At 45.9% G+C, this 14,420-nt stretch overlaps 1 protein-coding gene across 6 annotated transcripts in view; it reads right to left on the reverse strand.

Annotated features, from left to right (window-relative positions):
- The window catches only part of SYNCRIP (synaptotagmin binding cytoplasmic RNA interacting protein), a 38,007-nt gene extending 23,971 nt beyond the window's left edge, over positions 1–14,036 (reverse strand). For 4 of the 6 annotated variants that reach the window (XM_075923846.1, XM_075923845.1, XM_075923843.1 and 1 more), the window contains exons 1-6: positions 13,768–13,903; positions 12,223–12,382; positions 11,046–11,164; positions 10,744–10,851; positions 4,431–4,544; positions 4,168–4,344 (exon numbers count right to left, since the gene is read on the reverse strand). In XM_075923846.1, the coding sequence (XP_075779961.1) occupies positions 4,168–4,344; positions 4,431–4,544; positions 10,744–10,851; positions 11,046–11,164; positions 12,223–12,370 (666 nt within the window). In that variant the 5' untranslated portion in view covers positions 12,371–12,382; positions 13,768–13,903. Of the gene's footprint in view, positions 1–4,167; positions 4,345–4,430; positions 4,545–10,743; positions 10,852–11,045; positions 11,165–12,222; positions 12,383–13,767 lie in introns of all 6 variants that reach the window. The other 2 variants (XM_075923847.1, XM_075923844.1) reach the window with 2 other exon arrangements.
- Positions 14,037–14,420: the final 384 nt, after the last annotated feature.

The following is a 14,420-nucleotide window of genomic DNA, read 5'->3' on the forward strand; positions in this document are numbered from 1 at the left end:
TGAAGTATTAAACTCTTCAGAGGCCTGACCTGTGCATGCCACAGGTGTAGCTACCACACTTGCAGTACATTCACATTCTTTGCCAGTTGTCACCAGTTTGAGCCAACAACTATCTCTCCCCCCGTTTTAGCTCCAGAATCAAGCTTTACTTCCTGAAGAAACTTTCTGGCTCAAATGTCACAAGATGATGGCCTATGCAGAATTACAGCATTTGGGGCTTGTTCTACCTAAAGTATTGATAATAAAGGTACTGCCTTCCAGCCACATTATAGAGAAAACTTCCCCTAGTTACCAACTATAAGTTCTTCTTAAACTGAACTAGGCACATAAAAGCAGGTATTCCGGTGTACATCAACAAAAGCTTCAACAAGTTGGGGTCCAAAAAAAGCCTACTCCAGAAACAACTATGGCTCTCGTAGAGATATTATGTATACATAGCTTGACCTCTCCACCAAATCAGACAGCAGCTTCTGGAAAAAAAACTGTTTGTTGAAGAGAGGCATGGAAATGTAAGGGCAATGTACAGACAACATTGTTAACTTACTCAGTGTAGTGTTATAAAAAGCAAGACTAAACTATGTCATCTTAAACTATAGCCCCCTCAATATTTCAAACTGAACTTGGGAACAAGGTTTAGACTCAGTTTATACACATTACTAGCTTTTTTACATTTTTAAATAATATCCAGGGCTTGAATCATTTAATTGGTGAATAGGAAATTATCACAAGCTGGTGAATAAATATCAATAGAATTTAAGTTAATTAAAATATCTTTAGAATTACAGATATTGAGGTAACCAAACATGATTTATATAAATCCATGTAGTGTCTTTCTGGAATCTGAAAAAAGCTCAGGTTACTCAAACAGCAGCAGCAGAATATTTGTAAAGTTCCAATCAGTTTTACTATGTACTACATAGAAGTCTACAGGCAACCGTGAAGTGGATGTTCTCATTTGTCTCACTTTTGTTCAGAATTTTCCAAAGCTTAACAAAAGAGGCTTTGAGAAGGAGGTGGGGAAGGATATGCCCCAAAGAGTCAAGAGACAGGTTCCAAGACAGGAGGGAGACAAAACTACTTTCCATGAAGTGGCCGACAAGTGCACAGGGTTCTAAACAGTCATAACCTGTGAACAGTAGGAGAGAGTGTACCACTGAGCAGCCTCCTATTTTCATCACTAAAGATGACAGAGGCTTCTCACAAGGCACAGTACCCAGATCTTACTGGTATGCCCACAATACTATACTGTTTGAACTGGTTTCTAGGTAGTAAACACTGGTATGTTTTTCCAAATCGTAATTTACCCAGCCAAATGCAGCTGACACTTTATACAAAACCAACCAATTCCAATGTACTTGTTATTAGTATCTTCTCCTATACCCATCATCAAGAATGGCATATTGTCATGTCACAGTACTTAAGTGGAAAGATTTCCCTGACAACATCAAATATATATTTTTCCTTTTATTTCTCTAATCCACCCTTGTCAGTAACAATTTAAATGGCATATGGTTCTTTCAACTAGGTCTGATTACATACACATCTCAGATGGAAAGCTTCATACTTCTGAACCATTAGAGAACCTTTATAAACAAGGCAAGGAGGATCAAGTCCAAGCCTGGCCACCTATCTTTGCATCATATCAGCTTAATACATCAGCACAGATAGCCCTCCAGATCTACAAGTGTATTGCATTTAAAAACATCATCCATTTGAAGTTAAGTTTCCAACTACAAATTGTATACCTACTGTTAAGTAACTTCTAAAATTCAATATTTGCACATTTCCAATTTACTTGCAGCATCTGATAGCACTAAACTTTGTCAGTTTTCATAGTTTTGCTGTTGATCAGCTGCATCACGCTGGTGCAGTAATCGGGAGACAGCTCATGCAACAGGGTGTATAACAGCAAAGCTGAAACCAGAAAGGCAACAAGCAGGAGTGTGCTTGGAGAAAGCAGATTTATCCCAAGCATGTTGTTCGGTGTTGTCTTTGAGCCCACCAAAACCTTTTATAATAAAACACAGTATGAAGGCAGAAAAATAACTTCTGTTTTTAAGGGAATTGGGACACGATTTAAAATGTATTCTATCAAAAGTTTAATGCAATAGTTCCCGACCGGCAGCAGGCCACAAACCCCTGCCTGCCAGGCCATGGCCCGCCCACTAGGGTTCCCCACATAGCAGCAGGGTGCTGGGGTAGCGAGGCTCCACATAGCAAGTGGGCTCTACACAGCGCTTAGCGCTGCCACTGCACTCAGCTGGGGCCTAGCTGCTGCAGCCCTCAACTAGGACCAAGTGCCATGCAGAGGCCAGATGCCGGGGCGCTCAGCAGGGGCCCAACCCATTACAGGCTCTGTGCAGCCCTCCCACAACACACTGCGTTCAGCTGGCGACTGGGAGGCAGCAGCAGGGCTAGGTGAGGGGAGCGGGATAGTCACAGGAGCTCTGATGGTGGGGGAGGGCTGACTCAGAGACAGTGTGACATCCAGGATGGGGAGGTGGAACCAGGGAGGCTCTAGGGTTGGGGCTAGTAGTGAGGGAGCTAGGGGGACAGGGCTGGCACTGGGGACAGAGTTAATATTGGGGACTGAGGGCTAGCACGGAGGGACCTGAGGAGGATTAGGTGTAATGGGGCTCTGGAAATAGGAGGTTACAACTGAGGCGTTTGATGCAGGGGGCTGGCATGGGAGGGTAGTAGAGGGATGGGAGGGTAGTGGAGGGATGAGGGGCTCTAGGAGTCAGGGCTTTTTACACCAAGGACTGGCAAACCTATTTACAAACTTTTGATATATCGGTAAATTTTTATTTGCATATTTGAATATTCACTATTTGCATAATGAATATGTAAATCAAATTGTTGCCAGTCTACCAAAAGTTTGTGAATGGGTTTGCCAGTCCCTGGTATAAAAAAAAAAGGTTGGGAACCACTGGTTTAATGCATCTTAGTCCCTCTGAATGTCCAAATAGACAAAGCTGGCAATCTAGTATCTGGGCAGCATGCATAGTTCAGACCCAAATCTCACGAGGCTGACAAAAACTAGAATCTCCCTGGAGACATCATGCAATGCTGCCCAGGGAATATTTAGTATTGGGTGGCCTGAGATTTGTGTTCAGCCTTGAACTGGGGGTGGAGATGCATAGCCAGGACATCTGGCCCAAAGTAGGGGTATTTATTGGGAGAAGAAACATTATAGATGAGAGGTGGAGAACCTTTTTTGGGGGTCGGGAGCTGCTGATGCACAGAAAAATCAGTCGGGGACGCACGACAGACAGACCGAGAGAAAGAAAGAAAGAAACACAACCACACTCTCACTGATATGGCCCCTGACTAAGGCGAGAGACACTCCCCCGATTCCTCTCATACACCGGAGCCTTGGGGGGCCCAAGCTAGATGATGTGCGCTCCTGCCACGTAGGAGAACTGCAGAGGGCTGGGGCACCAGTGTGGACTCCCCAATGCTGGGGGGGTGGCCCTGAGCCTTGGGGGCTGAATGTGGCCCGCAGGCCTTAGGTTCCCCACCCCTGCTGTAGATGGTTCCGTATTCATGCTGCACATTTGAAATACTGAAGTCCAACTTTCTCACAATATTATGCACTTATATTCCAAATAAGTACCATATTCATTCTGCAGATTTTAGTAATCTCTCCAAGGAGTTTTGAACAATAGACACAAAATAGTTTGCTACTGGGAACAACCTTTCATAAAATCCAGTATCTTAAGAAGTTACCTACCTTACAATAAAAATGTGGTTCAATGTATTTTGTCCATGTGGATCCCACTATCAGCACACAAAGTGTGTGTATAACATAGTAGTGGGATCCAAAAACCTAATTTAAGAAACTCATTTGAAAGAAAACAATCCAAAGTAATCCTCCTCAAATACATCCTCTTGTTCAAGAAATGGAGCATCAAGGATTATTTTACTGCTCATTTGAACTTTTGATACAAGTAAAAAAATGCCATACGAGGTCACGCCAGCAACGTATCTGGTGCAGAAGCCCGTTTCTGATTGTGGCACCGTTTTAGATTGTTACTGACCGTACTACTTGGAAGTCAGTTATGGGCATAACCTGTTCATAAAGGAATTCTGTAATCACTTCCATAAATAATTACTACAATCATTAGTGGTGTTAGGAAATGATCTCAAAAAAGAAACAAAACTTACCAGTTTAACAGCCTCTTGAGCTGCCTCTTTAGTACAGAAAGTGACAAAAGCATATCCTCTATTCAGACCAGTTAGTGGATCCATCATTAAGCGCAAATCCCAGATAGGCCCAGCTTTGTCAAATAATGGAACAAGCTCATCTTCAAATAAGTCTCTTGGAATCTTGCCCACAAATATCTAAGTAACAAACATTCACACGTATTTTTAAAATGATGTTAAATAACAGTCCATTTAAACCCTGTATAAAAATGTCTCCCTCTTACCTCTGTACCAACAGAAGGCTGTTGTCCTGAATACACAGAATCTGGAGGAGGACCACCATACTTTCTCTGCCCAGTAGTCACATCAAGTGTGTAGCCTGTTCTTTCCAAGAGTGCCTTCAAGAAAAAAGCTGAATGTCTTATGTCACATTCAATTCCCAATTTATTCAAGACTAACAGACTGTAACATGTAACCATAAGAACATAATAGCCAAAGGCATGTCTCAGTACCCTGTGTTCCAACAGTGGCCACTGCCCGATGCTTTGGAGGGTGATAACTGAACAAAGAAATGTATCGAGTGATCCAATCCATCTACTTTCATCCAATTCCAACTTCTAGTAATCAAAAGTTTAGGGACACCCAGGACACAGGTTTGTGTCCCTTTCATCTTGGCAAACAGCCATTGTTAGACCTAGCCCCCACAAATTTATAGAAGCAGCCATACTAAGTCAAGTTAAACCAAAGGTCCATCCAGCCCTGTATCCTGTGTCTTTCAACAGTGGCTAATGCCAGGTGCTTCAGAGTGAATAACTGAACAGGTAATCCATCAAGTGATTCATTTCTAGCTTCCCTTTCCCAAATTCTGGCAACAAAGACTAGGGACTCCTTCGGAACATTGTTTTGCATCCCTGACCATCCTGACTAACAGCTATTGATTGACTCCATGATTTTGTCTACTTTTTTTAAACCTTACTATAGTCTTGACCTTCACAACATCTTCCGGCAATGAGTTCCACAGGTTGATTGTGTATTGTGTGAAGCAATGCTTCCTTTTGTTTATTTTAAACATGCTACCTAGTAACTCCATTTGATGACCCGTAGTTCTTGCGTTATAAATAAATATACTTTCTCCAGTCATTTTATAGACCTGTATGATATTCCCCCCCCAGTCATCTCTTTTTCAAGCTGAGACGTCCCAGTCTTACTAATCTCTCTTCATATGAAAGAGGTTCCATACCCTGATCACTTTGTTGCTCTTTTCTGTACCTTTTCCTATTCAAATATATCTTTTTTGATGCAGAGACCAGATCTGTACAGAGTATTCACAATGTGCACGTGCCACCTCATTCTTTTTTTAACACAATTATACTTTTGGCCTTCACAACATACCCTGGCAATAAGTTTCCACAAGCTGTGTACTAGGCAAAAAAGTACATCCTTATATTTTAAATCTGTTACATACAAGTTTAATTGGGTGATCCAATGATTTATTGGGTCATGTAGTATGTGAAGGTGTAGTATGTGAAGGGGTAAATATTCATTTTCTCATTTCATGATACCTTTCTTTCGCATCTGTGTCTGAATTTCCATAGTGACATTAGTGCTTTGAAACTTTCAGTACACTGCAGGTTTATATGCACATGAAACTAGAACCACTGAGAAGAGTAACCATAGTGAATAGTTTAATATGATTAATGCTGTTGGGTTAATCCTGATTTGTTAGCTCCAAGAAACAGGCAACGTGCACTTTCATTAAACCCAGGAAATTTCATTTTCACTGTAACAATGAAACCAAGTCAAATAAATGGACACTCATTTTTCTGTCAGACATTTCAATATCCAGATCCGCTTTGTTATAGATTTCATAATCCTGGACGTGTACCTATATATTCCCACCGTCTCGATGAGACTAGTCACACAACACATTAAAGCACACATGACCATTTGTAGGATTGGAGCATTAGTTCACCTGTCAAAAGCAGATACTACTTCCTTTCTCCCATCCTTTGTCTTGTCGGTTTAGTTTAGAAGCTCTCTAGGACAGGGCATCTTTTCTACACATATGTACAGAACTCAAGCAAAAGCAACTGACCTGTGGCTTGAACATCTGGATATTAATGTTACAGAAATACCAAAGAGCGCACAAATATAGCTTAATATGTAATATTTTAATACGGTATGTTAAATATCTCACGTCTCCATATGGACCAACATTGTTATTAAAGTGATTAGCAGTAACTTCAGTTCTCATTACAGAAATAATACTCCCACAATTTCCTTGAGGAAAAAGGGCATTAAATAAACTGTTATAATCAAGAGTAGTGGTCACCAACCAATAGCTCGGGATCTATCAGTAGATCTTGAAGCCTCTGATAGGTGATCCTGACTGGTCTGGCCTAGGAATGTTAAATATCAGTTAATTAAATGGTTGAGTAACCTCGTGAATTTGTATCAGTTAGCTGACTATTCAATAGTCCTTGGCGGTGGGGCCAGCAGCCACTATAACAGAGGTAGCAGTGTAGGGTATCAGGCTGCCTGTCGCCTAGTCCTGCTGCCTCTGAAAAAGAGGCAGCAACATTGAGTGGCAGCAGCCCCTATCCAAGGGGCTAGCGGATCTGAGCTTCTGAACCCGGTGTGAACTGGAACTAAACTAGGCTGCCTGCCTACCTGGCTCCTAATACACTTTAAATGCAGAGGAGCAGCAGGGGTAGATCCCTGACCCAGTGTGAACCAGAATTGAGCCCGGCTGCTGGTCAGGCTGCTAAAAAAATTTACTGGGGCGGGAGGGTGGGGGAAATGCATGTATGCTATATAATTAACTTATACGTTTTTGCTTATCAGTTAATCGACTACACTATCACATCCCTATACTGGCCAGGAAGCTATCAAGTGTTGGCACTTCAGTTGTCCCTCCACCCACTGTCATGCTGTTTCTGCCCTTTGTCTTGGAGCTGCCCCCCTGGGAGCCTCCTGCTTACTGTGCAGGGTATGGGAGGGAGAAGTGGGGTGGCTGATGTCAGGGTGTCCCTCCTGATCCCTTCCCCCCCCACTTCTGTACCCTATCTCCACAGAGAGATGATGATGGAGGGAGCTTGGCAATTCAAATCTGTCTCTCTCTCTCTCTCACCCCCATACGTGGGGGGTTGTTGTTACTCTTTTACTGCTTGCAAAGCGTGTTGTTTTTGATTTGACAGGTCTGTTACTTGCATAATTTTTATTTATCTCTTATGCTTAAATTTAATTCTTTGAGTAGTGAGTTCTGAAATGCCTAACCTGTCATAGCTGGAGTCATTATCCTTGTGGTAACTGCTGCTCCTGGAAGTGGCTGGAATGTCCCTGCAGCCCCTGAGAAAGTCAGACCAGGGAGTCTCCATATGCTGTCCTGCCTGCAGACACCACTCCTGCAGCTCCCATTGATCAATAACAGACAACCAGAGCAAATAGAAGCTGGGGGCTCAGTGTCTGTAGATGAGGGGCAGCACATGGCACAATGAAGCCATTGCTGTACATGCCAGCTGCTTTCAGGAGTGGTGCAACACCAGGGCATGAGTAAGCCTGCCTTAACCCCACTGCTCCACTACCCAGAAGCAGTCTCAGTTAAATGGTGCCCAGCTAGAGCCTGCTTCCTGAATCCGTCCCGTACCTGAACCACCTCCTACACCCAAACTCCTATCCCAGATGTGAGTCCCACAGCACTCAAACTTCCACAGCTAGCACCTTGAAATCCCTCCTGGACCCCAATCCACCACCCTGGGCTAAGCCTGGAGCCCCTCCCACACTCCAAACTCCTTGGCCAGAGACCAGAGCCTGCATCCCAAACCCCTACCCAAGTCTGGTGAAAATGAGTGAGGATGGGAGAGGAAGGAGGATGGAGTGAACAGTGTGAGGCCTTGAAGAAGGGGTGGAGCAGTGGCAGCACCTCAAAAAAAGGGCAAGAAGGAAGTGGAGCAAGGGTATTTGGGTTTTAGGTAGATCTTACATTGCACTTAAATTGTTTAAAAAGGTTGGAGACCACTGATCAAGATCAATATATTCACAGCTGGAGCCATATGTAGTATGATTTTGAGTAACACAGCACTGGCCTGCTGTAACCATGAACAGGAGAAGTATTACTCCAAGAAAATTAGTGTATTTGATCCTTAAACTGCTGACAAACAATAGCCTGAGAAACTATAAATACAAGTCAATTTTAAGAAACTGTGATAGAAAAAACTGTAAAGGGCTTACTGGGATTTATAATTAAGGCACTCAGATCACAGCCTGTTTTTTTCCCCGATTTTAAAGCTGATGTAAATACAGGTTGAACCTCCCCAGTCTAGCACAGTCAGAACCTGAGCAGTCCCAAATGAGAGAATTTGCCACACCAGGTGAGATCTCAGACACTGGCCCTCAAGCCCATACCTGTTTCTGGCAGCCTACTCTAACAGGCACCTTGCCTTGCTCCCCTCCCCAACCTTGCTGGTCTGCTTGCTGAGCTGGTGCTGACTCTCTGGGCAGCACAGTCCCTGATCCTGTGCTCCAGGAGGCTGCTGGGGCACTCCCGCTTTGGCCCCACAGTACTATGTGCTGCTGGAAGTTGCTGCAGGGCTCTGGCCAGTCTGCCAACCCTGTTGCCTCAGCTGGCCATTAGGCTCCTGGGATTTCTGGTTCAGGAGTATCCGGCTGATATTGCTGGACCAGAAAGTGCCAATTTTCAGAGATAGAACCTGTACAAAGTTCTGAGAAGTACCTAGTATTGGTAATGTCAGAACATACAAGTTCATCATTCTACATTCATACAAAAACCGAGAGAGAACATAAGAATGGCCATACTGGGTCAGACCAAAGGTCCACCCAGCCCAGTATCCTGTCTGCCAACAGTGGCCAATGCCAAACGCTACAGAGGGAGTAACCGAAGCCATCCCTCTCCTGCCATCCATCTCCACCCTCTGACAAACAGAGCCTTGGGATACCATTCCTTACCTATACTGGCTAATAGCCATTAATGGACTTAACCTCCATGAATTTATTTAGTTCTCTTTTAAACCCTGTTATAGTCCTAGCCTTCACAACCTCCTCAGGCAAGGAGTTCCACAGGTTGACTGTGTGAAGAAAAACTTCCTTTTAGTTGTTTTAAAACCCGCTGCCCATTAATTTCATTTGGTGGCCTCTAGTTCTTATACTATGGGAACAAGCAAATAACTTTTCTTTATTCACTTCCTCCACACCACTCATGATTTTATATACCTCTATTATGTCCCCCCCTTAGTCTCCCCTTTTCTAAAATGAAAAGTCCTAATCTCTATAATCTCTCTTCCTATGTGACCCGTTCTAAACCCTTAATCATTTTAGTTGCCCTTTTCTGAACTTTTTCTAATGCCAATATACCTTTTTTGAGATGAGACCACCACATCTGTACGCAGTATTCAAAATGTGGGCATACCATGGATTTATATAAAGGCAATAAACTATTCTCTTTCTAACCATCCATTTGGCACCTTTGGTAAAGCTTAACTTTTAGTTTGAGTTCATTACTATCAAGAGTCCTTCGACATCAAGAGTTAATTTTTCTGATATGTCTTACTACAGAGCATCTTTGGGATATTGAAACTGTTTTGGAAATATAAGTTTATCTTCAGATTGTGTGACCTACAACAGGACTAACTCACAAACCCACTAGGTGTGTCTAAAAAGCAACAGCACTATTGCTACCTTATTTAGATTTATTCTTAATTAAAAACAAGATGCATTTTTGATATTTGTATTCCAAAAAAATCCCATATTTCTTGCCTTGAGCAACAGAACTGCTTGGAAATATTTGCCCCAAATTATGAAAGGGTAGATTAAAATACTTTTTAAACTAGAAGAGGAATATAACCAACCTAAGCAAATTATACATACACTGGATTTACAGAATCTGCTGTTTAAGGAAACATATAGATAAAAAGTTTCTAGCCCAAAATGCGAAAAAGGTATTTGTGATCTGAGGATGTTAAGAGGCAGGTAATTGCGTCATCATACAGTCAATACAAGTTGTATTGACTGCACAATTAGTAGACAAGGGAAGGCGCCCAGAAGGAGCTACATCTGATGTGGCTCTGAAGTTTAAATGTACTAAGAGCCGGGCACACAAGCAGCCCAGTTCCTACTACATTTAAACTGCAGAGATGCAGCAAGGATAGCTTCTGGACTTGGCGTGAGCCGCGACTGAGCCGGGCTCACTCAGTCCCGGCTTACACCAGGTCCAGCAGTCCCTGTCCACCGGGGAGCTGCTGGAGCAGCCTGCCCTGGCCCCTATGCACTGCTGTCTCTGATAGGAGCAAGCAGCACCGCTGAGATGGTGCTGGGGGGAACCAGCTTTTAAGCTGGCTGCCACCTCACCTCCACCTGCTTCCCTGCCCTCTTGCTGCCTCTGATATAAAGGCAGGAGGTGGGGGAAATGCAAGCAGATGACTCAAGTACTCTTTTACACCCTTATTGTGATTACCAGATTCATGAATGATCTGAAAAAACAGTATTTACTAGACAAAGCACAGTTATTGGATGAATTAAAAAGTCAGACCTGGACATTTTTTTAAAGGGTCACTTATATACTTTACAACTTCAGATACATACCTTAATTTTTGCCTCATCTGGTCCTTTGCTAGAGTCTGCCACCTTGGTCCCCTGTTTTTCTCTCTGTCTATATGTCTTCATGACTCCACATAAAAAGGCACTTTTGTTCTGAAAGAGTTGAAAATTTTCATATTTGTAGATCTGAAGCTAAGCACACAATTTGTTTTTCAAGTGATTATCTGATCCTAGCTGCACAAAAGTTATACATCAAAACACAGATCACTGAAAGAACTTAAATACAGTTCTTGCCAATCTAGTAGCAGTTTGTTTTTCGTGTTATATACTAAATTGCTTAACATTACCTGCACATGTGAAAGATCACTGTCTTTAAATTGCTGAAGTACTGCCAATGCACCTTCTTCATTAAATTCCTTTAAAGCTTCAATAGCTCTTTCATCTAGATCACTGTGTGCAACTAGCCCTAGGGAAAAGAAAAAATTACTAATTATATTTGAGCAGCAATCTCTGTTTAACCATATTCATCAAATTTCAGTGATCCAAAATCAGTGAGTTTGTGTAACAAGTAAAAAGCTCATATTACACAATCTTCCATTCCTCCCTAACTCATCTGCAAGAATTATTTCCATTTCCCCATTAAGAATAAAAACAAAAGATTTTTCCTGAAACAATTATTGTATTTGTATCAGAGTATCATCCGTGTTAGTCTATAAGGTGCCACAGGACTTCTCGTTTATGCAGATTCAGACTAACAGATTTATTGGAACATAAGCTTTCATGGACAAAGACCAACTTCATGCATCTGACAAAGTGGGTCTTTGCTCACAAAAGCTTATGCTCCAATAAATCTTAGGCTTCAAGGTGCCACAGGCCTCTTCGGTGTTATTGTATTTGTGAACTTATTTAATACCACAAGGCATCCAAATATTACACGGGACAACATTATTTTCATTACCTGACCTGAACACAGAAGAGTTTTTAAAGAGATTTTAGAAGTACCACAGTAACTTGGTATATTTTGAAAAAAAGCCATCAAGCTCAAAGTCACTTAAACACTCAAACTATCACAATCAAGATCAAATACAGCTTAAGCAGCACAATCTTTGCATCTAAGACTCCAAATACTAAATCACAGAGTATCATCTAAAACAAGAGAATACATCAATTCAGTTACTGAAAAGTTACTTACAACTACTAACCCTAACCACATCACCTGCTCCTGCTATGAGCCACTGTTACCTACACCAGCTGTTGCTATTGTCTTATACCTATCCATCTGGTTTATCTACCTCCTCCTTTCCTTCCTTCCCACTGCAAGTGACTTTAATCATAGGTCCCAGACTTATCCACTGGGTATAAATCAGTTACAAGTATTTAATAAAAAACTCCATAAACCAGTACAAAAAGATACAACTGCAGTCCCCATACTTTTGGAAACCACAAAAAGTTGCTATTTTAGCCCAAAGCCAGAGGAGTCCAATAAAAAACCAAAAGTGTGATTTTGCAAGTTTTACATCTTACCTGCAACGTAAATTTCATCTAGTTTTTCAGCAACTTTCTGTGGTAAACCAGCATCAAGCAATGTCTGGAAATGCTCAGAATGGGTAACTGCAGCAGAAGTATCCATGGGCTCTTCAGTACCATTCCCATTAACATGTTCAGTAGCCATGTTTCCAGATATCTGTTCAAACGCAATAAGCATCATAATTAAGCTAGAAATCTTCAAGCAGAACAATTCAAGTGACAGTACATGCAACGCCTACTCTATGCTTCCAAAAATCTCAGACCACTCCCCTGCTATTTTGATTTCAAAAGATCCACAAAAATCCTCAAAAGAAAGCACTAACACAAAAGAATACCCTAGCACCACAGCCTATAAGAAGTGGGGTAGACTTCACTGCATATTTTACACAATTCAGCCAGCCAGACACTCTGACTCACCTCTCTCTGTCTCTAACACTCCCTAAGAAGCCCTGAACAAGTTAGAAATGGAGCAAGACGCCAATGGCGGGGGAGGAAGGAGAAGGGAGGAAGAGCAAACCTGCCACATGCAGCAGCCCCTACCGCGCGATACAGTCACTGACACTCACTGCTGCTTCCACCTCGATCGCCTATTTCAAGCCCGCCATCTCTCAGAAAGACTCACGGGCCATCCCGCCTAGCCGTGCACGGGGTTCGGGGTCCATCCCGCCTCCGCTACAGGCTCCGCGGAGCAGGCAGGAGGAACAAAGCGCTTCCCAGTCCGCACCCACCCACGGGGGCGGCGGTAGCCGCCATGAGCCCAATAGAAACACGTGCTCTGCTGCGCGTTCAGATGTCCTACAACTTCCTCCACTGACCGACTTCCCCCTCCCTTCCTCCCTCACTCAGAGGAGCAGCCTCACCCCTCAGCCCCAGCCATCCCCACCGCTCACCCCAGCCCCCGGGCCCGCCACTGCAACACCCCGGGCCCGATCTCGCCACTCCACCGGAGCTCGCCGCGCCTCCTTACGCCGCGCCTCCCCCGGCTCTGGAACAATGCGCCGGCCCGGCTCCCACGCCACGCTGGGCAGCGCCGTCGCCCGACCCCGCGAGCCCCAAGCACGCGAGGCTCGATCCCGCACGCGGGGCCCCGAGGCCGCAGCCAAGTGGCTCCTCGGCCGGCGGGCCCGGCCCGCGCCTCCTCACAATGAATGGAGCTGCCGGCCCGGCGCTGCCGGCAGGACAATGAGGCGACAGCCACGCGCCCCGCCCGCTGCGGGGCCTAGAGCGCGGCCACCAGCTCGGGCCGCCCGCCCCCCGCCCGGCAAAAGCGGCCACGAAAGCAGCCAGCTCCCCCGCCCATCCTGCAGCAGCTGGCAGCCGGGCCCCCGCTCCCCCGAGCGGCTCACGCGGCCTGGGCTCCGCGTGTTACTCCGCGCCCGCCCGACTCCATTTTCCACGGAGCCGGCTCCCCTCGCTCTGCCCCACCCCGCGCCCGAAACCCCAAGGCCCGCTCCCGCCCCACTCGTGGGGCGGCTGCTGCTACCCAGAGGGAGCCCCGACCGCGGATCCGGCCTGCCCGCCCGCCGCGGCCTGGTGTCTGACCTGTCGCTGGGGGAGGGGGGGAGAAGGCCGGGCGACGAGGCTCGCGGCGCGGCTGGCGGCTCGGCGTGCGGAGGAGCTGCCCCTCTCCGCTCCCGCGGCGTGTCCGGACAGTGTGCTGGAGCTGGCGTAAAATGGCGGCCGCTCGAGCGCTCACGCCGCTGCTGGCACCAACCCCAGCCCCTTCTACTCGGATCGGGGAGGGGGGGGGGAGAAAGAGGCGCCGCGCGCGCTGGCTCAGCCCCAAACCCGGGGTCTCCCAAGCAGCTCCGCAAGGGTTATCGCCTCGCCCCGCCCGCTGAGCTGCCAGCGCGCGCGCGCCCGCCCCTCCTATTCTCCCTCCAGCCTCCGCCCCCCGCCGTAAGTTCTCGGGAGAAGGGCGGTCCGAGGCTGTTCCCCTTCCGCCCGGCCTGCGGGTGCGAACGAGCCGCCCTTCCCCCTCCTGCCTCCGCGCGCCGCCCTGCCAGCCCCCCGCATGCCTGCACTCCCGACCGGCGCCGGGAACGCGCAACCTGCCGGGCCTCGCGGTGCAGCGGGGTTGTAAAGCGCTGCCCTCCGCGTGCTGCTGGCCCCCGCCCCACGCCGCGCGGGTGTGACTGACAGCGCCCGGCGGCGGCGGGACTCAGGGCTCGCGGGAAGGAGGCGCAACACGGCCG

Source organism: Pelodiscus sinensis, chromosome 3, assembly GCF_049634645.1.
Source record: "Pelodiscus sinensis isolate JC-2024 chromosome 3, ASM4963464v1, whole genome shotgun sequence".
Taxonomy (NCBI): Eukaryota; Metazoa; Chordata; order Testudines; family Trionychidae; genus Pelodiscus; species Pelodiscus sinensis.